This window comes from Trichophyton benhamiae, assembly GCF_000151125.1.
Source record: "Trichophyton benhamiae CBS 112371 chromosome Unknown contig00074.8, whole genome shotgun sequence".
NCBI lineage: Eukaryota > Fungi > Ascomycota > Eurotiomycetes > Onygenales > Arthrodermataceae > Trichophyton > Trichophyton benhamiae.
This window is the reverse complement of record NW_003315102.1, coordinates 295,452-321,759: the sequence shown is the minus strand read 5'-3', so window position 1 is coordinate 321,759 and position 26,308 is coordinate 295,452. Positions and strand designations below refer to the sequence as shown.

The 26,308-nt window shown below is 51.5% G+C and overlaps 10 protein-coding genes across 10 annotated transcripts; 6 read left to right on the top strand and 4 right to left on the bottom strand.

Annotated features, from left to right (window-relative positions):
• Positions 1-253: 253 nt before the first annotated feature.
• Positions 254-2,933, top strand: ARB_00116 (uncharacterized protein; the record flags this gene model as incomplete). Its single annotated transcript, XM_003013623.1, has 3 exons — positions 254-1,215; positions 1,321-2,142; positions 2,195-2,933. 3 exons carry the CDS (start codon positions 254-256, stop codon positions 2,931-2,933), a joined length of 2,523 nt encoding a protein of 840 aa, XP_003013669.1.
• Positions 2,934-3,548: 615 nt separating this feature from the next.
• On the bottom strand, positions 3,549-5,492 carry ARB_00115 (uncharacterized protein; the record flags this gene model as incomplete). Its single annotated transcript, XM_003013622.1, has 5 exons — positions 3,549-4,244; positions 4,323-4,543; positions 4,628-4,656; positions 4,836-5,121; positions 5,159-5,492. The coding sequence occupies 5 exons, from the start codon at positions 5,490-5,492 to the stop codon at positions 3,549-3,551; spliced, it is 1,566 nt and encodes a 521-aa protein (XP_003013668.1).
• Positions 5,493-7,129: 1,637 nt separating this feature from the next.
• On the top strand, positions 7,130-8,119 carry ARB_00114 (enoyl-CoA hydratase/isomerase family protein; the record flags this gene model as incomplete). The annotated part of the gene is made up of 3 exons (XM_003013621.1): positions 7,130-7,302; positions 7,366-7,427; positions 7,518-8,119. 3 exons carry the CDS (start codon positions 7,130-7,132, stop codon positions 8,117-8,119), a joined length of 837 nt encoding a protein of 278 aa, XP_003013667.1.
• Positions 8,120-8,586: 467 nt separating this feature from the next.
• ARB_00113 (uncharacterized protein) lies at positions 8,587-10,184 on the top strand (the record flags this gene model as incomplete). Its single annotated transcript, XM_003013620.1, has 5 exons — positions 8,587-8,766; positions 8,847-8,992; positions 9,107-9,219; positions 9,286-9,603; positions 9,688-10,184. 5 exons carry the CDS (start codon positions 8,587-8,589, stop codon positions 10,182-10,184), a joined length of 1,254 nt encoding a protein of 417 aa, XP_003013666.1.
• A 305-nt stretch (positions 10,185-10,489) lies between these two features.
• On the bottom strand, positions 10,490-11,533 carry ARB_00112 (uncharacterized protein; the record flags this gene model as incomplete). The annotated part of the gene is made up of 2 exons (XM_003013619.1): positions 10,490-11,327; positions 11,508-11,533. 2 exons carry the CDS (start codon positions 11,531-11,533, stop codon positions 10,490-10,492), a joined length of 864 nt encoding a protein of 287 aa, XP_003013665.1.
• Positions 11,534-12,258: 725 nt separating this feature from the next.
• ARB_00111 (zinc knuckle domain protein (Byr3), putative) lies at positions 12,259-12,936 on the top strand (the record flags this gene model as incomplete). Its single annotated transcript, XM_003013618.1, has 3 exons — positions 12,259-12,283; positions 12,449-12,587; positions 12,654-12,936. The coding sequence occupies 3 exons, from the start codon at positions 12,259-12,261 to the stop codon at positions 12,934-12,936; spliced, it is 447 nt and encodes a 148-aa protein (XP_003013664.1).
• Positions 12,937-13,002: 66 nt separating this feature from the next.
• ARB_00110 (uncharacterized protein) lies at positions 13,003-13,964 on the top strand (the record flags this gene model as incomplete). The annotated part of the gene is made up of 5 exons (XM_003013617.1): positions 13,003-13,122; positions 13,181-13,279; positions 13,333-13,540; positions 13,575-13,752; positions 13,817-13,964. The coding sequence occupies 5 exons, from the start codon at positions 13,003-13,005 to the stop codon at positions 13,962-13,964; spliced, it is 753 nt and encodes a 250-aa protein (XP_003013663.1).
• A 3,546-nt stretch (positions 13,965-17,510) lies between these two features.
• ARB_00109 (MFS sugar transporter, putative) lies at positions 17,511-19,265 on the top strand (the record flags this gene model as incomplete). Its single annotated transcript, XM_003013616.1, has 4 exons — positions 17,511-17,628; positions 17,686-18,680; positions 18,721-18,890; positions 18,950-19,265. The coding sequence occupies 4 exons, from the start codon at positions 17,511-17,513 to the stop codon at positions 19,263-19,265; spliced, it is 1,599 nt and encodes a 532-aa protein (XP_003013662.1).
• Positions 19,266-21,282: 2,017 nt separating this feature from the next.
• Positions 21,283-23,202, bottom strand: ARB_00108 (uncharacterized protein; the record flags this gene model as incomplete). The annotated part of the gene is made up of 2 exons (XM_003013615.1): positions 21,283-22,599; positions 22,663-23,202. The coding sequence occupies 2 exons, from the start codon at positions 23,200-23,202 to the stop codon at positions 21,283-21,285; spliced, it is 1,857 nt and encodes a 618-aa protein (XP_003013661.1).
• A 1,265-nt stretch (positions 23,203-24,467) lies between these two features.
• On the bottom strand, positions 24,468-25,156 carry ARB_00107 (uncharacterized protein; the record flags this gene model as incomplete). The annotated part of the gene is made up of 2 exons (XM_003013614.1): positions 24,468-24,695; positions 24,755-25,156. The coding sequence occupies 2 exons, from the start codon at positions 25,154-25,156 to the stop codon at positions 24,468-24,470; spliced, it is 630 nt and encodes a 209-aa protein (XP_003013660.1).
• Positions 25,157-26,308: the final 1,152 nt, after the last annotated feature.

Genomic DNA, 26,308 nt, shown 5'->3' with positions numbered 1-26,308 from the left:
CCCCCGTGTGAAGAGCCCCTTTGCTCCCTCGATCCAGCAGCCTCTCTCTCTCTCGCGTCCAGTCCAGCTCATGATGGTCCTGCTGCACTGCTCGTGATAGCCCTGCAGTCCGCCGCCTGTCTCTGCTGCCGGCTGCTTCTTGTCCTGCTGCCATCTTCGTTCCCGCGAGCTCTATAGAAACTCTTCTTGAAACACCCCGCCCTTTTCCTCCTTTCATTGCAAACGGCCGGCCGACGGCGACGAGACCCTCGCCATGGTGTCTGAAGAAACGTACAAGCTGTGCCTGCACATCCTGAACAATGAGGACGACAACGAGGAGGAAAAGGCCGAGAAGCTGGAGGCCTTCCTGCGCGACCAGTCGTCCCTGGCCGGCTCCGCCCTCGAGAACGCGGTGCTCGACGTCCTCTGGCGGCACCGCAGCTCCTCCATGGCCGATGCCTCGCAGCCCCCCGTCCGGCACACGGTCATTCGCCGCTCCTCGCCCGCGCCGTGGCAGATGGCTCGCTCAGCGACGCCGCTCTCCTCCCCTTCGCACACCGGGTCCAGCCCCGTTGCCCAGTCTGGCTTCCCCGTACCCCGTGGGGGATTCCCTCGCGCGCCCAGGTCCCTGACGGCGTCTCCCTTCACCTCGCCTCGCCCGTCTCCGCGCCTGGGAAAGGTGCTGCCCATCCCGCACAGCCCCAATCTCAATACTTATTCCTTCTCAGAGCGTGGTCCTGCCCCCGAGATATACGGTGATCTCGGCAGTGACAACGTCGATTGGCTGGTCAACGAAGATGCAAAAAGCACCGCTTCCTCCACGGGCCTCAGTGCCGCTGCTCCAGAATGGGTTGCGCCGCCGGACATGAGCCCCTACGATATCCTCAGATCGGTGCTGGGCGAGCGCAAGACGAACGAGGAGATCGAGCATGCCCTCGAGGCCAACGGATATGACCTGGGAGCCACAATTGCATCCCTGACTGAACAGGACCACCACAGCCACCATAGTAGTAGTAACCACGGCCATGGTCAGCACCACCTGGAGACCCCGTCTCTCTCTTCCAGCAATGAAGGCCGCGTCCTGATAGGCAAGTCTACAGCCATGGACCCTGCACGGCCAGTTACTCCGTCTACCTCTGCGCGCACTCCTGTGGTCTGCAAATATTGGTTATCTACCGGCCAGTGTCTGCGTATGGACTGTCGGTTTAGCCATGACCTCACCAGCCATGTTTGCAAGTATGTCTTGTTCTTTATCTATTTATTGTCTATTTATTGTCTATTATTGTCTGTTGCTGTCTGTTGCTGTCTATTGTTAAGAGTCCATGCTAATTCATGCATTAGATACTGGCTGATGGGCAACTGTCTTGCAGGAGACTCATGCCCCTTTTCCCATGATCCATCCTCTTTGATAGGCAGCATGAGCCTTGGAAGTGACAACCTGAGCGTTGCTGGTTACTCTGCGAACAATGCCGCCGCCGCTGCTGCCCAGCATCAGCATCAGCATCAACAGCAGCATCAACAGCAGCAACAGACCAGCCTCTACCCGCTGCAGGACAACTACGAGGCCTTTCCTCCGCTCCAGCCTCCGTCTACATCTTCATCCGCAGCCACGACTTCCAACAGCATCACCGCCGACCAGTGGCATCACCGCAGCCAGATGCAGTTCATGGCCGGCAGCCCTCAGATGCGGCCCGGCTCATCGAGCAGTATCAAGAACAAGAACATGCTGAACCCGTCGGCTACGCGCTCTCACTCGCGGCCTGGGAGTAAACACCAGAGCCGCGAGCAGCCAGCCACCTCTGCTCCCGCAGTGGACGACCCTGAGGCGTTTCCGACGCTTCAGGCTCTCAACAGTCGTCCCGGCAAGAAACACCACGGCAAACGTGGTACGCAGCATCGAGAGGTCACCAAGGCCAGAGACGCGTCCGGCACATCATTAGCCGATGCGGTTCGCATGTCTCCTTCCGCGAAGAAGGGAGCTCAGAAGGGTGCTAGATCCTCTGCCAGTGGCACCACCAGAGAGATCAGCGCGGAGGCCCAGGCCATCCCGTCGCCCAAGCACATCCCCTGGCTCGAAACCGGCGTCGAGTGGACGCAGCCTTACTTGAAGTACCGTGTGGATGCCATCACCCACGGGAACGTGAGGAACAAGTTCCTCCAAAGGTAGCCCTCTCCTCTCTCACTTCTATCTGAACGTATACTGACCTCCTTATAGTGCTGCGCAGGCCTGGAACCGTAATGATGCGCGGGCCGCTAAGGCTCTGTCGCTCCGGGGCCAGGCCGAAAACGACGCTATGCGTCGTTGCCACCGAGAGGCTGCCCGGCTGCTCTTCGAAGAGGGCCGTAAGCGCATTGCCGACAACGACGACGAGTTCTACGTTGACTTGCACGGTCTAGTCCCGACCGAGGCGATCGCGTACCTCGACAACATCCTCAAGGAGAGCTCCCAGCTGCGGGAGCATTTTCTCTACGTCATCACCGGAAGTGGCCATCACAGCAAGAATGGCAAGGACAAGGTCGGCAAAGCCGTCAAGGGCTGGCTGACGGAGCACAGCTATGTGTTCCGCGACTTCAGCGTGCCCGGCGAACGTGGTGGTTTCGTTGCCTTTGTGATCGGAATCAACCCTACGGCTACCGCCAACAGTGGTCGAGACTCGCCTTCTCCCACTTCCCCTGCCATCTCAAAGGCCCAGTCTCAGACCCAGAGCCAGAGTCAGAGCACCGACAAACCCACCGGAGAGATCAGCAAGGCCGTTGCTGCCGCCGCCGCCGCTGCTGCTGCCGCAGCTAGCGCGGCTACTACTGATGCAACCCCTGCCAGAGATGACACCGGCGACGAGGACGGAAGCGTAACTGCAGCAGAGGCATCCTCTTCGTCTCCTGAGCCTGGTCCCGTCCTCAAGATGGGCAAGATTCAGCTGCTGAAGCGAGACGGCGCTGCAACCAAGGCATGATGACCGCGATGACCATCAGCCTGACAACCATGAGAGGCAGCCGCTCAGTTTCACGTTGATGCCTTACGCCATTATCTTTTTCTTACCTCCTTTCTTCTTTTCAACAAGTAGCCAGGCCGACGCTACCTACATTTTTAACGAACGAGATGTTTTTTAACGAAAGACGCAAGCATGCCCGTACATGAATGACCATTTTTGCACAGCAGACAGAGAAACAGGGGATGTTACCTTCCACCACGCAGACCGACTACTCGTGTACATTCCAACACTACAACTACTACTTCTTTTAATCGATGGTCCGTCTACCCGACACTTTTGCTGTCCGGTTTCCCCCCCAGGATTTAGACGGAGTTTCTCTGATCTTTCTTTCTGTGCCCTCCTTTTTTTTCCTTTTCTGTCTCCATGATAAGACGACATAACTTCGCTCTCGAGCTGTTTTCCTTTGAATCATCGAGCTCAACTTTTCCAGTTTAGAGAGAGCCTTAGATCATGCAAGTGAATTGACTTTGATTTCAATATCCATCTACGTTTAGTAGTTTCTTTACCGTATCTACCATAAAAAGAAGAACGTCACATCGTAGACATCGTTAAACATATATATAACCCTACATACATCTATTCGGGCTCCTGATGCTTCCACCGGCCCTTGACACTCTCGACATCAATCCCACAGGCCTCAGCCTTCCTCACAATCGCCCTCGCCTTCTCTGCAACAGGGACATCAATCATCTTCCCGTCCAACGTCCAGGCTCCCCTCCCTTGCCTCGCAGCCTTCTCGTCCGCAATAACAACCCTCACAGCCCACTCGACTTCCTTCTCCTCCGGTCCAAAAATCCCCTGCACCCTCTCAACCTGCGTAGGGTGGATGCACTGCTTCCCATTGAAGCCCAGCCTCTTGCCGGATCGACTCTCCTCTTCTAACACCGACATACCGTCAATGCCACCGTCTTGCTTGTACGATGTGCAGACCAGGTCAATTGCGGAGGGTAGCTCGTGGGCTCTGGCAGCCGTAACGATGGCGCTTCTTGCATAGAGGAATTCACTCAGCGACGGGGTACGGGTTATGCTCAGGTCGAGCGCGAAGTCTTCGGCGGCGAAGATCAGGCCGGACAGGAGGGGCGTAGCGGTGCATATTTGCGAGAGATTGGTTATTGCCTTTGCGCTTTCCACCAGAGCCAGTATTGATATCTGCTTTGTGGAGGAGGACGTATGGGATATCACGTCCGATATGAAGGTGAGGTCTGAAGCAGAGTCGACTTTGGGGACTACCAGCGTCGAGAGGTTGGGAGATTTGAGCTGAGACGCCGTTAGCTACCAGCTGCGAGATGACTATGGATTGGTTGAAGGTGAAGCTGAAGGCGTAGGTGCAGGCGTAGGTGGATGGCTCACCACTTCGGTCAGGTCGGCCAGGGCCAGCCCGCTGCCGACAGAGTTGATGCGTACGGCCCGCTCCCTGACGCCGGCGGGCGAGGGCAGGTCGAGAGCGGCGCGCACCAGGCGGCGGGCTTCTGCTTTCTTCGAGGGGGTGACGCTGTCCTCGAGGTCGTAGGCGATGCAGTCGACGGAGAGCATTCGGGACTTGTCGAGCATGCGCTGCGAGGAGCCGGGGACTGGTTACGGACAGCCGGCGGTTAGTTCTTCTGTTCTGAATTCTGGCTGGCTGGCTGATCTGGCGGATGCTGGCTGCGACTTACCGTAGAGCAAGGCCCGTCTGAGGACGCTCCTGGTGGCCATCGTGACGGCCTGGACTGCTCAGTGCAATTGACGGCTGGTTCAATGTCGCTGTAGCTAAGTAGTTGACTGATGCTCCTAATAATAGCGAACTAATAGTTAACTAGTGAACTAGCTAGGTTATAGAAAAGAAGCAAATCTTATTTCAACGGACGCATAAGACTATCATACATGTCCGCAACAGCTGGAATCCTGAAAATCCCTTCGGGATCGTACTCGCTGTCGATGGCAGTCTTCCAGAACTTGATAATGGCGTTGCACTTTCGCAGGTCTTCGGTATTCTTACTGTCGAGTAGTGTGAGGTCGGCGCGGGCGTTCACCAGTCGCACCACCTTTGACCGGCGAGAGATGAGCTTGCCATGGCCGTACGGTATGCCGTATATCAGCTCGAACACGCCAGCCCATATAGCAAACTGAAAGGCATCATTATTTGCAAGGAATCGCAGAATGTCGAGATCTACGAGGACCGCCGGGGGCCATCGCGTTGCACCTACCGCGAGACTTATAGATGGGCCCCCGAAGCAACATCCAGGTTCTGATATGGTGTTCATAAGTGACTCCATGGTCCTGCCTGGCCTCTTTATGGAACTGCCTGGCCTCTTCGCGGAACTGCCTGGCCCCTTCGCGGTATTGCTTGGCCTCTTCGCGGTATTGCTTGGCCTCTTCGCGGAACTGCCTGGTCTCTTCGCGGAGCTGCTTGAGCTCCTGCTCGATGGAGGTCAAACGCTGCTGCATGGACTCCAGGGTTTGGAGAATCCCCAACCCTGCCCTGTTACCCACGAGCCGTTTTGTCTCGTCGACAGCCATGATGTCTGCTGCGGGCACCATTCCTGAAAGCTCCTCTCTGGTTCCTTCTTGCAGGATGCAGCCTTTCCAATTCTACAGTGAGAGTTAGCAAATTCCATGGCTAACAGAGGACGTCTTTATAAACTTGCCTTGTCTTCGCCCAGCGGCGTTGGTGGCGGACAGGATGACGTTGAACTCCCTATGACTATCTAGATAGTTAACTGCTGGGCCTCGGCATCCCAATACAATTTAATTTTTAGACAGGTAGGTAGATGTACTTACTGAAGTATCTCGCTCGTACGTCCTGTTTATTGCTTGTTGGACAGATATGTGTATATATTCTTTACCGGAAGACAGCCAAATAGTTAGCAGCAACTAATCGACAGCTCCGTCTGTTAGTCCATCTCGTAACGAGCCCTTGACTAGAAAGCACTCTGGAAGAGCAGAGGCGTCATTCAAGGTCCCACTCGTCCTTCAATCTATACTCCAGACTCCGTAATGCTGCATCGACCTAGCCTGACAGCAAGATAATGAGATCAATCAGAGACATCCCCCGGATCAGCATAGGGATGTCCTCGATAGTCTCTCCTGACCACGCGACTGCGCGGTGCAGTACGGAGTACACTAGTGTTATCAACCGACGCAGGAACCCCCATGGGCCTGAGAGTATCAAAGACTATCTCTGACCCTGCATATAGTTGCCCAGTCAATGCAATGATAGAGAGATAGGACAGCAGCAGTCCGGCTTATCCTCGGCCTGCCATTATTGACAGCAAGCATCTCGCCATGAGAAGCATCTCGTCAGACGTAAACGCATACCAGGCCAGGATCTCACTCCCACGCCTTGCATCTTGCATCGACCAGCAGCCTCACCTGCCCACTCCTGCATCCGGGATGTATCCATTTAATAATACTTAAGAACGGCCCGCTGCCGATCAGACGGGAACTGAAAGAAGGGAGGGCTGTCTTGGGGTGGCCAGATGGCAGTCTTTTTCTTCCTCCTCGTTCGTTTGCCATCTCAGGCCGCTGTTCGTCGCAGTCTCCTTGATATCTGTAGCTCTTCGTATCCGTAGGTCTTGCCGATGCAATACGAGTCCCCCTGAGAGATCGAGAGGAGGAGGAGGTCGAGATTATAATCTGGTCGGCGATATTATAGCTCAGCTGAGAGACATATAACTATCAGGATGAGCCCCTGATCCCTGGACGAGCCCAAGGACGAACTGCGTCTTCCCTGCAGCTGCAACGGTCGTCTTTCACATGCTCACGTCTTTGTCGAAGGAGAGGCCGAGCTGTTGCTGTTGTTTTGCTGTTGGCTGTTGGCTGTTGGCTGTGAGATTGCAGTCTTAGCTGGCCCCCCGGCGCGGTGATAGACGCCCTGGGATCTCGATGCTCACGAACTAGTTGCCGAGTTAGCAGCTGCTCGGGAAGAATCAAATACGAAGCAAGCGTCAAGCCATCGCCAGGGAGGTCTTTGGTCGTTCTATGGCTATATATAAGTAGCCACGACCGCCTGCTGTGAACCCGTTAGTTATTAGTTAATTAACCATCCATATAACTACGTAGCATGTCGGGCTGCCTCGCCGTCTCCACAGCCAGATAACTAGCATCACCGCCGCCGCACAGCTTGACCACCATCCTGCGTCGGTCGAGGAGCTGGACAGCCTGCCAGGACCGTCAGGATGGTGTCTCTTGATACCCAGCCGCCGCCGCTGAGCTGCGTGACGCTCACCTTCCCGGCGCCCTACGTGCTGCTGGCGACCATCAACCGCCCGGCGCAGATGAACTCGCTCTCCTTCGAGGCCGCGTGGGAGATGGACCGGCTCTGGGACTGGATGGACGAGGAACCGCAGATGTGAGAGCTTTCCTACCCGCGGCCATGGCCATGAGACGGCAGCTCCTCTAACCGCTCTATCAGACGAGTCGGCATCATCACCGGTGCTGGCAAGAAGGCCTTTTGCTCCGGCATGGACATCAAGGGTTCGCACCCCTTACCCCCTATATCTATATTATATCTACAGACACACACACACACATATATATATACTGACATCTAATGTATACCCTTAGATCGCCTGGAGATAGAGAAACTCGATGAACTCGCCCTCGCAAAGGCAGTCAACTATCCTCCCACCGGCTTTGCGGGACTCACTCGCCGCTCCGGCAAGAAACCCATAATAGCAGCCATCAACGGCCACGCACACGGCGGCGGCTTCGAGATCGTGCTCAACAGCGACCTCGTCATTGCTGCCGAACACGCCGACTTCAAGCTGCCCGACTCTGCTCGCGGCACAGGGGCCCTCTGCGGCGGCCTGCCCAGGCTGGCCCGCATCCTCACCCTGCAGCGAGCAATGCTGCTGGCGCTGCTGACCTACACCCTGTCCGCGCAGGAGGCCAAGGAATGGGGTATTGTGCAGAAGGTGGTGCCGGCAGACGACCTGGTCAAGGAGGCCGTCAAGATGGCCAGCGGGATAGCTGCCATGAGCCCCGACAGCATCATCGTCAACCGCGCCGGCGTCAGGCAGGGCTGGGAGACAGCGAGCGTGGAGCATGCCTCGACGCTGATATGGGACACCTATGCAAAGAAGCTGATGCTGGGGGAGAATGCCATTGAGGGCATGCAGGCGTTCAAGGAGAAGCGGCGGCCAGTGTGGAAGCCGTCGAAGCTGTGAGTATTGACAGACTGCAGTGGTTATAACAGTAAGGGGTCTACGAGGTAGCTATAGTTAACTGTCATCTGCTTCTCTTGTGCAGTATAATAATTATCAATAATATCAAATTTTTAATATGTAGACTCCACCATCCATAGACAGTTGGCTCCTTAACACTTCTTTGCCGGACAAATAACTGACTGACAAGCAAGACCATGACATAAAACTAGCACAAGGGGCGGCTATCTTTATTTCCCTCCTTACCGTTGAGCCAGGTTCGAGACTCTTTTATCTAGTTGTTTGTTGCTCTAAGTAGGTTGTTTGATACGAGAATCCTCGAAGAATGCGGAGGTATACGAAAGCCGAGGGTCAAGATGGTGAAACGGCTGCTACCTGGTCAACCTGCATGATCTATAACTAGTTAACTAAATATCCAGCGACTAGATAGTTAGCTGGCTGTCACATACTTCCAGCACTGGACGAGCAACATGGCTGCTCCCTTTGGCTCTCCCGTCCCCTACGCTGAGCCGCAGTGGTATTCCCGCGACTGCTCGCCTTACCACGATGAGTCTCACAGGAAGCTGCGCGCGTTTGTCCGAGACTATGTCGAGATGGAGCTGATGCCCTATGCCCACGAGTGGGAAGAGCAGGGCTTCGTTCCAGATGAAGTTCGTCCTCGTCGGCCGCCTTATATATATATATATACCCTTTTATAAGCATGTCTAACGGGGAAACACACTCATTCTAGACCGTCAGGAGGTTTGCGAAGAATGGCTTCTGCATCATAGACAGATCCAAGCCCGAGTACATGGGTGGCATCAGCCTGCCAGCCGGCATTGCACCGGGAGAATGGGACATCTTCCACACCCTCATCGTGGCGGATGAGCTGAACAGGTAACTAACCAGTTAATCACCAGAGTATCCTTGGATTTGTATAAATACTAATGCAGGTCGAACTGCCAGAGTCGGATACAGCGGGCCTGTCTGGGGTCTAAACGGGGGCAATAGCATCGGCTGCCCCCCTATCATGAACTTTGGAACCGAGCAGCAGAAGCTGGAGTATCTTCCTAGAGTTGCTCGTGGGGAGATACGATTCTGTCTAGGAGTCACCGAGCCAGACGGTACGCTATATGAACTACATATGCCATAAGTTATATAGAGCGATTACTGAAATAAACGCCCTCCAGCCGGTTCTGATGTCTCTGGGATCAAGACCGTGGCAAAGAAGGTCGGCAGCCACTACATTGTCAACGGAGCAAAGAAATGGATCACCAACGGGATCTGGGCGGACTACTGCACTGCAGCCGTCAGGACCGGCGGGCCAGGCCATGGCGGTATATCCTTTCTCATCATCCCCTTGACCGCAGAGGGGGTCACCAGACGGCGGATGTTCAACTCCGGCGTCCACGCAAGTGGCTCTACTTTCCTGGAATTCGACGACGTAGAAGTACCCGTCGAGAATCTAATCGGCAAGGAAAACGAAGGATTCAAATATATCATGTCAAGTAAGGACTCTCTTCGTACCCATGCACTTCTTTTATGAACAAACGGACGGACCCCTTGTCAGGGCTAACATGTAGACTACATAGACTTCAACCCAGAGCGGCTCAGCCTGGCCAGTGCCTGCATCAGGCTCTCTCGCGTATGCGTAGAAGATGCCTTCAGATACTCTACGGTCCGAGAGACGTTCGGCAAACCCCTACTGGCTAACCAGGTCATCAGGGCAAAAATCAGCAAGATGGGCCAGCTCATCGAGCCCTGCCAGGCATTCATGGACCAGCTAGCATATACCATCAAGACCTCTGAGCAGACTGGGCGGAAAATCGATATTGGAGGAATGACTGCCCTGCTCAAGGTGATGAGCACACGCTGCTTGGAGAAGGTGTGTAGGGAAGCCCAGCAGATCATGGGCGGAGCAGGGTATAACAAGGCTGGCAAGGGATCAAGAATCGAAGCCATCAGTCGTGATGTTCGGGTATATGTCGTTGGTGGAGGAAGTGAGGAGATACTGCGGGATCTTTCTGTGCGCGAGGAGCTGAAACACATGCGTAAGGTCATGGAGGCGCAGAAGAGAGCTAAGTTGTGATACTTTGCTTATATCGGGTTAGTGTAATTTGCTTGGTTATAATTGTCTTCTCAGAGATTATCTTTGTATCAACCGGTTTGAAAATCAGTCCCATTGAAATGGTATACGTATGATACAGGGGAACAAGAAAACAATCGAGTACTGCAGTGCAGATATGACAACACCAAACTCCGAGCCTTAGAAAAGAAAATCATTCCCATGTGCTAATGAGCGGTATCTGATCGCCCATCCAGAAATTCTTGCAATAAGCTGTATGAAGATAAAGATAGATACGGGTATATGAGTGGGATATTAGCTGTCTGGAATTATCTAAAAATTCTTCCAAACATCCCTGTTGCAAAGTTCCCGGCAATCCCGCCAGAAAGGGCATTCGAGGCAAACGAAGAAGCCTGGCTGAACCTGTCACATCTTGAGAATGCCAGAGTGTTGGTAATGGTGAGAATAAGAGCAATTGCGACAAGACTGAGCCAGATCACACTCCGCAGCCGGATAATGGCTAGAACAGCCAGTCCAATCCACAATGCCGGAGTGCTGTAGAGCCCCAGCCAGAAGAACCGCTTGTCCGTAGCGCTGATGACACGGGTATTGGGGTCTGAGCTCTCAAACACCCAGTGCGATTCACCGGTCTGCACGTTGACTTCATTCCACCACCGTAGCCCCACTAGTCGACGGCCAGCAATGTTCTTCAGGTAATAGAAATCGGCAGAGAGCAGGAGGAGGGTGATGATAAAGACGAGGATGAAGTTTTTGATGAAGAGGACTCCGAATAAGTACATGAGCAAGCTACCTATTCTGAATCCGAGAAAGAAGAGCAAAGTGAGCGGGTGAGCACTCAGGCGCCAGTTAAGGTCGCCTGGCATCGGCTGAGCTTGTGCCTGGGCCTGTTCCATGTTTCGATCGCCGTCTCCGGGTCTCCTGTCCGTCTGTCTGTTCGGTTCTTCTTCAGCTGCTCCAGCTCGTCCGTCAAGCAAAAGTCGCGAAAGTGTCCAAGTTGGCGCTTCGTCAGATTGCTGATGTAAGATATATCTTGGCGTTGGGCTCGTTTCTTCTTTCCGAACGTCAAGTCGACTTTTTGCGGGTTTCTTCGATATTATTGAAGTCTCGAAGTCTCGATGGACTGGCGGAGTGATAGACGGTGGTGAGCTGGATGTTGGGGATATACCTGGTTAGCAGCCAGCGATGCTTTATGATGGCCCCATGGTGGGCAGATACTGCAGCTACCGGATGATATCAATGGCACCTCAATTGATATCAAAGTTGATACAAATATACCTAGCCTGAATCGAGTATCCTATATACTGAGCTTTTCAAAGCGGTATATACCGTTCTATTCCAGTAGAAGATGTCATAATTCTACTGCAAATGTCATAGTAGATACCTCTAAACCTACTTAGATCTAGAAAAATATGGCTATGTGGTCTATATAATGGACAGAGCCATATATATAGGCAGCCAATGGATTTCTATATGATTCTGCAAGGGGTTTCTGCATTCCTGCCTTTGTCTCTCTCCTTGATATCCTGCAGCTAGCCGGCGTTTGTCATGGACTGGCAAACCAAGGAGGCCTCATCAGACGGATACACCTTTCTTCACTCTCTATCAAGCAGCCTATACTGTCCTGCAGTAAATCATGCAAATAAATGTCCTCTCTAAAAGTGCCAGTAAAATACCTAGTAGTAAGAGCCAGCTGTCCTGTGGTTGTCCTGGAAATCCATCCTCCTGCTCTTTTTCCCTTTCATCGCGTCTCTGCAGTTTTCGTCTGACAATAACAACAACAGCAGCTTTGCTAGCTGTCCTTCTATACACTGAAGACTGCCCTCTCAGTGCTCTGCTGCTTGATTAGAGCCAGTCCTCCTCTTCTCTGTGAGCTCTCTCCACGCCGAGATATCTGTCTTCACTCACCTGAGCGTGTCAGCGGCTGTGCTGCTAGCTTGTCCTATTTTATTTATTTTTTTTCCTTTCCTTTTCAACCCACATTTTCCTTCTACCAAAAACTTTTCCTCCTTCTTCTCACCCAAGAACTTTGGGAACTGATAATTGCTGCAGACTAGAGAACTTGTCAAGGCTGCCCATCATGAGTGACTGGCAGCAGGAAGCTGGTAAGTCTTTTGTTTACCCTTTCCCGATGTCCTCGAGGTCGAGGCCGTCGTCGCGGGGCTGGCTATCTTTCGTTGGTGATATCTCACATCAGGGAGCACCACAGCCATGACGAGGGGTATCGTATCCAGCTTGAATACGTCTGGCTAACTCGTTCCTGATGCTAGCCAATGCCACCTGGAACGACGGCGGTGACGCGGGAGGTGATAAGTGGAACGATGGAGGCGATGGCTTCGGTGCTGGTGCCACCAACGACATGGCCGTTGTCGCAGCTGATGACAACGCGAATGGGGATACCTGCCGCAAGTAAGTGTGATATCAAACGACTGCCATAATTCAGCCCAGGTATCTAATGACATCCTTCCTTTACAGCTGCGGACAGGCCGGCCACTTCGCTCGTGAATGTCCGGAACCGAGAAAGCCCTCTGGGGCATGTTTCAACTGTGGCCAGGAAGGGTATGACACGCTCCCATTTGACATCAAGACTTTTTCTCTTTTGGCTGACACCCTGAAAACAGTCACAACAAGAGCGACTGCCCAAACCCTCGTGTTTTCACCGGCACCTGTCGTATCTGTGAAAAAGAAGGACATCCAGCTGCTGAATGTCCTGACCGTCCCCCAGATATCTGCAAGAACTGCAAGGGAGAAGGTATAGTTTTGAATTTATTGCTACATGCCCAATCATACGCTTCATCTAACAGACGATTCAGGCCACAAAACCATGGAATGCACTGAAAACCGTAAGCTTGAGCAGCATAATGTCCCTGATAAGCTCCCAGAAGAGGCTTTGGAGATCTTGAAGAAGGCTAGCAAGGAGAGAGACCTCGAAGATTTCCGTGATGTAAGTGGTCCCCATTGGTTGTCATACGAAATCATGTTGGCTAAACTCGAGGGTATAGGGCTTGAAGATCTACAGCAAGGCGGTTCCCCTTGCTACCTATGTTGATATTGAGAAGCTTTTGCGCCAGGAGAAGCTCAATGTCTACTTGATTGCGCTTGTAAGTAGTCACGAACTCCTGGCTGGCTGATGAATATTAATGAAACCTGTCAGGAACGTGAAATTGGCGATTGCCACACTGTTGTCAATCTCCAGGGGAAGCTCAACTGCAAGTATGTTGTGGGTCTCTACTTCAGTGACAAGCCCCAGCGTATCAACCTCAAGGAACGCTGGCCTGCCACCCCGGAGGAGAACCTCGAACGTCTTGCTGAGGCTGGTTTCCCTCTTGACCGTCAGATCCCCAAATGCTCCAACTGCGGAAGTAAGACAAGACTACCATCCTCAGATTCAAATAGTTATTTCACTGCTAACTATTTGTCCTCAAGAGATGGGTCATATCATGAAGAGCTGCAAGGAGGAACTTTCTGTTGTCGAGCGTGTGGAAGTCAAGTGTGTTAACTGCAAACAGCCAGGTCACCGTGCCCGTGACTGCAAGGAAGCCCGTGTCGATAGGTTTGCTTGCCGTAACTGCGGGTACGTGGCTTTTGCATTGAAGACCTACTTTTTGACCGCATATAATTGCTAACTCTCGGTACAGAAAGGGCGGTCATCGTTCCAATGAATGTACTGAGCCTCGCTCTGCTGAAGGGGTTGAATGCAAACGCTGCAACGAAGGTATCATCATGAACGCCAACCAACCCAATCCTTGCAACAAAAGGAAGAAGCTAACGCCTAGGTCTTCATAGTCGGCCACTTTGCCAAGGACTGCCCTCAGGGAGGTGGTTCTCGTGCTTGCCGCAACTGCGGGTTAGTTTGCCATTTATATATTTTAAACACCCAGGTTTTATCACAGCTGCTAATAATGTTGCTGGCTATAGGAGCGAGGATCATATAGCCAGAGACTGTGACCAACCTCGCAACATGGCGAATGTTACTTGCCGCAACTGTGAAGAGAGTGAGTTCCTATCCAAGACCTATAATTATCCAACACATCTAACAGACGTTGTTAGTGGGTCATTTCAGTCGCGACTGCACCAAGAAGAAGGACTGGAGTAAGGTTAAATGCAGCTGCTGTGGAGAGAGTATGCTGTCTCCCTCCCCCCCCCCCCCCCCCCCTTACCCTGAATTTGTGCATTTATTTGTTTTCATGACATATGTATTCCCGTATATATGCTGACCACAGCAAAACCATAGTGGGCCACACCATTCGACGCTGCCCCCAGGCCCCTGCTGATGAAAACGGCGGCAATGGTGGAGGTTTTTATAACAATGAGACACCAGACTCAGCTGCTATCCAAGCCGGCGGGAGCAACGTCATGGAGCCCGAAGCCACTTGGGGTGGTGGAGACACTGCTGGTTGGTAAAAACCCGTGACATCCATTATTCTGTTGACAGTCCATCCAACAACGACATGTGAGGATTGCATCAAACGGGTGAAAAATGGCCGAACCCAAGCAACACGAGGATTGACTTGAGACAAATGCGCGAATAAAAAAAAAAAAAACAATAATAAATGATGGGAGGCAACAAAAAATACATTTAAAGGGTTAAAAAAATAAGGAAAATTACAAAGGACAAAAAAAAAGGGGAGCAGGATACGAGATCAGGAGAATGAATTTGTACAACAGCAGGTTGCCAGCAGAGTGTAGTAATTCAGATAGCCACCCAAACGAAGACAATTTGACGCGCAAAGTACTCCGTACCCGGGCTCGTACTCTGTTGTTACCCAGCAACACTTATGCAAGATGTCGAGAAAGGCGCTCAGCTCTGTACATCTCCTGCAAGGGTGGTTGTAATGTTGGCTGTTGTGTTGTTGGACTGCCATGGGATCTGCTCTCTGGCTGGCGCTTTGGATCCTTTGATGTCCAAAAAAACAATAAGAAAAAAAAGAAAAACAAGGTTCACGACCGGCTTACCCAAAGGGGAATCCCGGCTGCACGCAAAAACGGGAAGGTCCAAGCCCGGATAAAGGTATCTCCGGCGGCCGCTCAGCCGAGGCCCGAAACCGCCAGCCGCTCCGGCGTTTCTTTTTCCGCCGGCGGTGCCTGACCCGTTCGCTCCCTCTTGAGGCCATCGCGACGACGTTGGCGGTTGGCCGGAGTCTGTGTGGCTTTGTTTTTGGCCAGCAACACGGTGGGCGATGCAACGGGAGCATCGACAGCACCTCTAACGTCATGGCTCCCTCCACATGTGGGTTCGTGGGTGCAGGGAAACGCTCCATGTCAAGGGGGTGCCAGTCGTGGTGGCCCTCTCTCTCTCGTCTGCACCCTGTGGGCAGGCATCCAACCCGCGCACCCACCGTTAGTTACACGCATAGCGTGTCGGAAAAGAAAAGGGCGCCACAAGAACTGAATCGCAGCCCCAGGCGAAAAGGCGCAGAGTGAACAATACAACAATCTGCTGCCCGTTGGCTCTCCAGCCCATCCGATCAATCCTACGGAGCTTCGAGCGCGGATAAACGGGACAAGAGCGAGAGGTCGGCCAACTGGGATGAGACGGGGATGGAGCCGGGTTACCCAAAAGTGGCAACCGGACAGTTCGGCGGCGGCTTCAAAGAAACAAAAAATCAATTCAAAAAGAGCGCGAGAAGAAGAGCGAGAAGGGGAGACGGTCATATAAGCATTTCTTGGCTGAGGGAGGAAGCGCCGAAAAAGCGACATCGAGAGCGGCTTTTTTACAGCGACAGGGCCTTTGACTCGACTGGCCAAGCGCAAGCGAGCTGGTTCCTCTGGTTTTAGACGAGCTTCCTCGATCGAAAGATGTGACTCCTAGAGTTGCCGGTCCCACCTGGAACTTTACGGATAACCATATACTTCTACAGTAAAAGTACGGAGTACTCCGTACGGATACAAGAGAGGTAGCCAGAGAAAGGAAGGGGTATACTCCGTATGTTTCTGGAAGAAATACGGGCACCCCTGGCCAGAGGTACTTTACGGCTCTTCTTCCCTCTGGAAATATGAATACAACCCCGAGCACAGGTACTACGGTGGAGTATGGGACGACCGCTGGAACCGAATCAGCGTGGACGGAGCAAAGAGTTTGCCTTGCGATATGCTGTGTGTGGATGGTACATTGCTCCATCGAAACGAAGGCAAACTGCATGACATATACGGAGTACTTGGTAATTAGTCCTTCAGCTAACCCCCATACTTACTCCGTTCCCTTCCCCCTTCTTTTTTCTTTTCTTTCTTCTGCAGCTGGCTCCTCCACGAGCCAGGAAAATTTCCCGTCACTAGTGGATGCTGGGGATTCCCGAAGGCAAGAATAATAGATGGGATCAACTCCCGATGCCCAATGAGACCGCCAACATTCCATGGAATCCATGGAACCCCATGCCATGGCCGCCGTCCGCTCGTGTGTGACAAGAACTCTCCCATTCATCGAATATCATTCGATCCATGCTTCAAAGGAAGCAGAGTATCAAAAAGAAACGGAGCAGAAGAAAGGGAACAAGAAAGAGAAAAAGCAATAACCCGACACACCCTTGAGGGTTTCCGAGAGTTTAGTTGACTTAGTTAGTTATGCTAAGATGAAATATGGAGACGCCTTTTCTTATCCAGCGACGTCAGAGCCAGGGATCCTGCGCGGTCCATGCTGTAACCGCATCTCGCTGGCGGCTTCTCGTGCGTGGATCGCCATGCTGTGTCACGCCCGAGAAGCAAGAGGAAGAAGCTGGGCGAGGGCAGCGCGGCGAACGGATGGGATGATACAGTTGTTATAAAAGGGACCTCCACAGCCCCCCCCCCCCCTCCACCGCGCAGCTTTTTATAGCTCTGCGTCTTCCTCTTCCTTTTTCTGTAATTGTTTCCTTTTCTTTCTTCCATCCGTTGTTGTTTGTTATCCCGCTGGTCTGGGGTAGTTGCTGTACGGACTGGTTGATAGTTTGACACTGCGACAGGTAGCGTTGTCGTATCTTCGTCCTGCTATCAACGACATCGACTCTGTTGACGCACCACACCAACAGCTGCCAGGCAGCGCCAGAACAGAAGAGACCGTCAAACCATGGGCGTGGGGAGTCGGTACTTCGGCCTTCGAGGCACGAAGCTCAACATTGCCATTGGCATCATTGCCGGCCTGGATTTCTTGTAAGTTACGTCCCCGGGCTTTTAGGGCGCGCGAAGGCGGGTGCCGGTACTATTATGACGACGTGATATATGCTGACTCGAGGGGACCCAGGCTCTTCGGCTATGACCAGTATGAACCACCCCAGTTACACCTATAGCCCCGGTTTTTTTCCCTTTCCTTTCGGGGGGATGAATAGAAGACATATCTAACTCGGGTTCAGAGGCGTCATGGGCGGACTGTTGACGCTCCATTCTTTCGAAAAGGTCTTCCCTGAAATCGCTACCAGCAACGCAGCGGTTGCAGGCTTGACCCGGGCCGAAAAAAACCACCGATCTACCATTCAAGGTGCGTGTTATTCGTTTTTGTACATGTGCCGTATCTCAATCTGATCCGTTAATGCAGGTATCTCGGTCGCATCATATAACCTCGGATGTTTCGTTGGCGCAATTGCTTGTATCTGGGTCGGTGACAGACTCGGCCGTCGAAAGACCATCTGGCTGGGCTCTGTTATCATGGTCGTTGGTGCTACTCTGCAGGCCTCTGCCTTTGGTCTCCCACACTTCATCGTCGGTCGTCTTGTAACTGGTGTCGGCAACGGCCTGAACACCTCCACCGTACCAACATGGCAGTCCGAATGCTCCAAATCCCACAGACGAGGACAGCTCGTCATGGTCGAAGGTGCTCTGATCACAGGAGGTATCTGTCTCAGTTACTGGCTGGACTTTGGATTCTCCTTCCTCGAACCCAGCTCGGTCTCATGGCGGTTCCCGATTGCATTCCAGATCGTTTTTGCCCTTATCATCATGTTCGTAGTCATGGGTCTGCCAGAGTCTCCTCGATGGCTCGTTCTCAAGGGCCAGGAGGATGAAGCTATGAACGTTTTGGCTGCACTTAGCGATTTGGACAGGGAGGACAGATTTGTCCACTCGGAATTCTCTGCTATCAAGGATACGGTCATTGAGATGCAGAAGGGCAGCTTCAAGGACCTGTTCACCATGGACAAGGACCGCCACTTGCACCGTGTCATTCTCGCATACGTCAACCAGATGTTCCAGCAGATTTCCGGTATCAATCTCATCACATACTATGCCGCCACCATTTACGAAGGAAGCATCGGTCTCAGTCCATTCCTTTCGCGAATTCTGGCAGCTTGCAACGGTACCGAGTACTTTATTGCATCCTGGATTGCCGTTTTCGTCGTTGAAAGAATTGGCCGTCGTATGCTCATGTTGTTCGGTGCTGTGGGCATGTCCCTCTCAATGGCTGTCCTTGCCGTTGCTACCAGCTTCAAGCATCAAACAGACGCCGGTATTGTCGCAGCCGTCTTCCTCTTCGTTTTCAACACTTTCTTCGCCATCGGCTGGCTCGGTATGACATGGTTGTACCCTGCAGAGATTGTTAGTTTGCCTATTCCGCCCCCAAGTTAAGTAAGCATAGAACGAACACCTGCTAATCGCCCATATTTACCAGGTCCCTCTGCGAATCCGTGCTCCAGCCAACGCCTTGGCCACTTCAGGAAACTGGATCTTCAACTTCATGGTTGTCATGATCACACCCGTTTCTTTCTCCTCGATCGAATACAAAACATACATCATTTTTGCAGCTATGTAAGTTTCATCTGATCAAAAGTAAGTTTTGAGCCAGCTACTAACCATCTAACTCGCAGTAACGCTTTCATCGTTCCAGTGGTCTACTTCTTCTACCCAGAGACGGCCTACCGCTCCCTCGAAGAAATGGACTCTATCTTCAGAAAGACCAAGTCAATCTTTACTGTGGTAAAGGTAGCTCGCGAGACTCCAAGACGATATGGCAAGAACGGTGAAGTTCTCATCAACTATGATGAGACAGACGAGCACAGGACTCGTGCCGGGGTCACCCAGGAGGAGACGACGGCATCATTCCCCGAGAAGAGCAATGCAAACCCAGACCATGATGCTGAAACTGGTAACTCGAATAGCCCGAGCAACCAGAGCACAGCATAGGGTTGTTTTCAAGATGGGAATGATTTTTATACTTTGTTTTATTAAACTGCAAACTTTTCCTTGAAGTTAACCCCTCTAGCCATCCATTTTCTTAACGAGCATGTATGTATATGTTATTTGCAAGATAAGAAATATATACCCCTGGTAGTATTATGATTATATACACTAGAACTACATATCTGTTTATAATGCCGGTGTTTGGTATTGGGCTGCATTAATTATCGCTATCATAACTGCTTGTATTATTTTAGCCGTGCCTGATAAGTTTGCAGCTGGCCTCCTATTAGGATTCTTCAGAAGCCGACTTGCATCATAGTAACACAGTCATCCTACAAGAATTAGAATAGAAGCGAGGCCCAATATGAATAGAGGCCACACTCATTTATTTACAGTGATCCTACAAAGTCCTAAATGTAGTGATAAAATACATAGTAATATTATTGATTATACTATATAGGCTATCTGGCTAGCAGGCATATTGGTGGTGCAGCATAGCTCCCACGGCATTGTGTGACAATGCACGTAATTAAACCGTCCATAACATAGGGCCCTTGTCTTATCCGCAGCGGAGAGGAGCGTCTTTGCAGTCCTGGAAGCAATAGTCCACAGAATGCACCCTGGAATAAGAATTGCAGTAGTAAGCCAGATTGGGATCTGGAACACTCCCTTGCCCGTCTAGACTCGACGTTAGAAGCCAGGTTCAACTCTAGCTATTCCTAGAATGAAAAAGACGGTGGAATGAGAGTTGATACTAAACGGCTACTTACAAAAACGACCAGTCAAGTACCAGCCACGATCGTGGTATCCAACACTGCAGGAGATGAGATAATTAAAAGCAGTGGAAGGGACAAGAGCCAAGGAACGTAAAAAGTTTATGTTGACTGTTCGTTGGTTGAGTATGACTGTATTGTGAAATTGACACGTTGGAGTTCGATAACGCAGGAGGATCCTTGTAGACTTTGAATAACTCGTAGTAGGCACTTATATATGTCCTGTGAATTCTCTCCTGTGAGCAGTCAATCATAAGTGGAAAAATTCCATCTGTTGAAGTCGCGGCTGCTTTGCCCTCTAGACGTCCACTACTATATCCAGGCCTTTTGTATATATGCAGATTGTTCCCATCTTTCGGTGTGTCTAGTCGATGACGTAGATTTCCAGAAATATCATTTAAAACTAAAACCACAAAGGGTCGCTAGTTCTAAACCCTCTAATGTAGGGCCATGGGAAGATGAAGGGGACAGTGATATCTGTTTAAGCGAAGCTTGACCTTGTACAAGCACATTGTACAGGGATGGATGCCTTAGCTGAGAGTTGGATATAGTGATAAATATAGATATTATGCATATAATGTTGAAAGCGCATGCACCAGATGCATTCTGGTGACAGGGATAAAGGCTGCAAAGTATTTCTCTCTAGAATATCTTCTGTAGCACAAGACTTCGAAAAGATGAACGCATCCTTTGACCTCTCCATCGAGTTGTCCGTCATCGTGATATTTTTTTATCTAGATGCTGACCTTCAGGTTCAGTCGCTGAAAAGCAGATATGTATCACGTGAGAATGAAGCGACCTCGGTAAAACTGGCCAATGGTCTTCTTTGCGCTTGCTAGCTGCGCCTAGTTAAGCGCCCCGACTTCCTGCCATCAAGTAACAGCGACTGCTGCCAATTGATCAAGCTGCCAGGCGTATTGTCCCAGATTGTAGTAAGATAAAGAACATTCATTCAACTGTATCGAGTATATCCAAAACCGAACAAGACGCCAGGCTCGGCACAAGGCACAAGGAACGAAGAACAAACATTAAGGCGCTCAGATGAAAGCAGCATAAGAGATTCATAAGGACATTCACACGTAGCACTCGATATTAATATGTGGAACGAAATTGGAAATGCAGGATACAAGAGTAACGCTGGAAGACAGGAGTCGGGAGGGGCATTGTGTAAATATAAATATATCGACGTAAAAGCAAGGCCGGCTCAAACACATTACGTTGTACTAGATGTCAGTTATTAATAGTCATTAATACCAAGGAAGATCGGCTTCCTCGATTTTGGTACAAGTCAGATAAGTCACTATTGGCCAAGAAGACGATGTATCGCTCTCGCCGTTAGCGCTCTTCAAGTCCAGCTCGAGAAAGTTGCGCATTAGCGGCTTCACGATTTCCTTCGCTAGGCGCTTTAGCTCGTTTATTTTGCTCTCCAGTCTCTTGAGGTTTTCACGAGAGTAGGACGTTGGGTGGAGTTTGAGGAAGCGTTTGATTTCGTCATGATTCAAATACGCCTGAGGGTTGGAAGATCCGATGAGTCTGAAAGTTCGGCCAATACAGAAGGGGGCTTGTGGTTTGGTATCGGCATCGACCTTGTTGGCTGCTGAATATCCAGTAGAAGGACGGGCGCTGGCGGTGGAAGGGCGAGCGGTTGAAGGACGCGCAGCGACCGTTTGATTAGTTACTCGGCGCGAGGCAGTTGAGTTCGAAGGATTAAGCTGTCGACTGCCACTGCCACTGCTGCTTCCACCGCTGTGGGATAAGTTGCGTGTAGATGTCGAGGGATTGGCGCTTCTACCATCCCGTTGTGTAGATGTGGGAGGCGCTGGGAATTTTAATATCGTAGGTGGAGGCGGAGTGGTATTTTCAACCAACCATTGTCGGAATAGAGAGACGGCGAGCCAGTCCAAATAGTTGTTGAAGGGAGTAATACGCTCACCGCGTGAGGTGGTCAAAGTCAGGCGGAAAAGCTTCGACTCTACCCTTCTAATCTCGTCCTTGAGGTCTTCAACTTTGTCTTCTATCAAGTCTAGTACTGCTTCAGGAAGCGGTGATTTGTGTTCCCTTCCAACTAACGGCTGGGAAACGGGCCAGTCGCCGACGATATGAATAAGAGCCTCTGTAAAAATAACACGGCTGCGAGCCTGATAGCCAAGTTTGATATAACTTGCGGGAAATTTTGCAATATGTTTGTAAAGGGAAGAAGAGAAGCGCAGTAAGTGATAGTCCACTCGGGGGCCGGTAACAGTCAGGGCATCGTACATATCAGCGAGCGCAATCAGCGATTTACACTGGGAGTACGCTATGGTGATATTATGTGGGTTTAACTGCGGCGCGTAGTTGTAGAATATTCGGAAGAGGTTGTCATAATCACGAATTGTAGGATCGACGGGTATATTTTCCTCAGATTGGGTTGCCAGAGGCAGGTGAAGAGCAGACTGGATTCCTGTCAGATTGGCCATGGATCGAAAGAAGCCCTGCTGGGGAGGCACAGGCTTGTTTCGAGTTGGTAACGGCGGATGAGTCTGCTGCGCTGTTGACCCAAACATTGACTTGCTCTTACTTGGTGGCTGTGTGGCGTGTTAGCTGCGTTATAGTACATTGTCGGGGGTCAAAGGCAGTGTAGGGCATACTTTCTGCACGAGAATTGGTACTTCATCCCCTTCCCTATTCTCCCAATCCAGCTCGTACCTCCATCTGGTCTTTACCGGCGAAATGCCATTTCGAAGCGTCAATGGCCGCGGAGTCTCGTTATCGTCTTCCTCGTCGCGCTTCTCACCACGCTCCGGCGCGACCTCGTGTCCCGGCAGGTCGGGTATGTCTCCTCCAGGCCGAACCGACGTACTGGCCGAGATGGCCGCAGTGATCTCCCGCTGTGCCTGGACGCTCGACCACTCGTCACTCGTCGAAGCTTCGAAAAAGCCCGAGTTCTGCGCCAATATCAGACGATGCAATAGGTACCGACGTTCCTGATCTGCAGCGCGAATCACAATCTCCACATCGCCGGTGGTCGAGAAGACGGGGAACTCGTTAAGCGGCTGGTGAGACGAACCGCCAGCGTGAGAGCGGCTGGGAAACCGAGGATGGCGTCTCGAGCGGCGCGATGAAGTCACTGAGGAAGCACCGCGGGATGTAGCCGTGGACGGTTCCATGGCTGTTGGTTGCGAAACCATGGGTAAAAGTGAAGCTCGTCCCTTTTTAATTTATTCTTCCTCGTCTCTAGATATATTATTTCAAGCCAACAGACGGCCGTGCTGGCGATCAAGGGGGTGAGAGAGAAGGAGGCTCGTCTCAGTGGGCGAAATCGAGCATGATCTGAGCAGAGCCGCGGGCGTAAATATAGCAGAGGGCGGCCGAGAGCAGCTTTTTATGTTGTCTCTCCCCAGGCTCACCGCATAGACGGTATTTCCTGCTCTTCTTCGTCAAGAAGGCGGGATATCCCCTATGTAAGGGCTGACTTTGGCGCCGGCCAGTCTGTCTGTCTGCTGCTGTTGTTGTGGGAGCAGGAGGAGGTCGAGATAACTTGAAACCAACGACTGAGACGGCGAAACGGAGTCGCGTAACTGGGATTGCCTCCGGGGCTGCCAGGGGGGGTCTCGACCATACAGAATAAGAGCAATGGTCAAGGGGAAAACAGGGCGAGAGACCTGCCCATCGCTGGTCTGTCACGGCGCTTGACGTCGATGTTTTGGATGAGGCTGTGCAGCGTCTGAGGTCGCCGGCCCTCGCAAAATGCTGGCGAAAATGCGTCCTGGCGACCAGAGAGCCATTATATAGTTACATGGTTAGTTACAGCAACGCAGCCAAACTCATATGATCAGACAGAAAGCCGCACGGTCGAGGCATGACTGCGAGAGGAGAGGCACAGCTGAAGAGCTCCTCGAGGCTGCGGCGCAGCGTCGAATCGCAGTGGTGAATCCAGTCTTTGCAGGGGAAGCCGCTCCACAGGGAGGCAAAGACGGCCTATAAAAACCGGCAGTGGCTGCATCTCAGGGCGTTTCCTTGCCTTAGTGTCATGCAGTCTCAGCAGGCATCGTCTGGGTAGTCGAGGTAGTTATTCACATGAACGAGGGTTTGATACATCTCTGCAGGAGTGAAGCAAGGTGCGCTTGCTGGCGATGTGATATCAGATAACCACCGTTTTACACACGGGAAGAACCCAAGAGGAGAGAGATGGATATTATTTCTGCGAGATAGGTATAGTTATATATTTACTAGGGGGGCCGAGGGGGAAATATAGCGACAGTGAGCATCGAGAGTGTACATGTCTTCATCAAAAGTAAAAAGTCGTTGAACGAAGCTCGAGAGCGATGTTAAATAAGAATAAGCAAAGAAGGTTGAGGCGAAAGAGGGAGCCGTTGGATAGCCGGCGAGAAAAAGGAATAAAAAGTGGGAAAGAGGCCGATGGAGGAGGAAGGAGAAGACGACTTCCTTATGCTTAACATCTCCTCCAGTCGAGGGAGATAACCTGCTTGACCGTTCCGTCAGCGCCGTCCTCCCGGCTCATCTCACCGGTGGCATTGTCGTTGTCACTGTCCATGCGAACGTCGGTGTTGATGTTGAAGGGATAGCTCTCTCCGCATGGGGACCAGATTCTCTTGTTTGCATCGTCATCGAGACGGTAGTTACCACGGCGAGGGCCAGAGATGCCGGTAGCAGTGAATGCCTAAAGCTGCTGTTAGCTGCTGTTACGATAATAATAAGACGAGATAGAAAATGACATACCTGGTCTGGGCTTCCGGAGAAGTAGTAGATGCTTCCGTGTCTGCCGGTCACACCAGCATCCAAACGAGCAGAGCCATAGTACGTAGCACTGGCAACGGAGAACTGGTAGTTGTTACGGCCAGCGACTTGGAGGTTCACCTGACAGTTGGTGCGTTCATCGGCAGGGGTAGTTTTGGAATTGATCCGGGCAGTGAGATTTTCGTACTGGATGACGATGGATCGGCGATCATTGGCAACATTGTATCTGACAGTTTGGGTGTTAGATGGACAGCCACTTCCGCCATGGTGTCTCTCAGTCAAGGTAAGGACATCCGGTACATCAGTCTCCGGCGTAGCGTCTGGAATAGCGAGGCCAACTGCCTGGGAGGCAGCAAGGCCAAGGAGAGCAAGAGAAAGCTTCATGGTATATAACTGGGTATGTGTGTAGATATGAGTAAGGATATTACTCCAGCTTGGAGAGACTATGCTGAGTTGAGGCCTGGATGAGATGCTGTGGAGAAGGAATCTGCAAGATCTCAGAAGGAAATGTGGGGAGTTTATATCTCAGTCACCATATGGGCAGGTTGAGTAGGACTCGGACATGGAGACTGCATTACTTCTGCAGTCTTCAGTCTCTCCACCCCAACATCACAAGGATATCCACGGCTGGTTTGGTGAATCTTCACTGGCAGCTGGTACCATGCGCTATAGCAGCGACAACCTTCCCTCCACTCCAGCCATACATGTGCGTGGAGGCCAGAATTCAGCAGGTCGAAGCGCATGAACCGGGTGGATGCGCTTCTTGTCTAGGCCTTGGGCGGGAATCAACCCAAAGGCAAACAAACAGCTAGAAGAAAGAAAGAAATATAGAACATTCTTCTCCTCGGAATGACACCCTGTACCATCGTAAAAGCCAAATAGATTGCTTCGGGCATAGAAAGGCACATTTGGAACATATCAAAGTATCCTCCGGATGCAACGATATAAGATTATTTGGGACGTGGGGACATGGAATGCGAGGCTTTTGCCCCAAGTTTATATATCCACTTCCCTGGCGATATCAAACGCTAACGGCGTATGGAGCAAGGCCATACATATTTCCAGTCTAGCGGTGATTTCCGCAGGGATTTATTGTACCACGTTAGCGACGCCAATTTCAAGGGTATCTAGTCTTGCATGCATGCATCGAAGAAGCGGGATAGCAGTAGACCCCCCGCGCCTAGAGATCTAAGCTGCCGGATAGCAAACTGGAGACATCATGCCAATATCCAGTACCTGGATAATCCCTTTACTTGCTGTCATCATTGCTGGTATCAAAACCAGATGTCTGGAATCAATCAGTTCATGGTGGGAATAGTGACTTTTTGAGCTCGGCTAGCAGAGCCAAGATAACAGGCAGATGCCTGCACGGAAAGGCCATGTGTATAGGGATTATATTGAAACAGGCCAGGGGTCTAGGAGAACCGACACGGTTCAAGATATGTCATTCACTATCTTCATCACAGGCCGAACGCTGTTCTCTCGTGTTCATTAGTTATTAAGCTTCTTCTTTGCAGAACAGGAACAGGGGGGTTT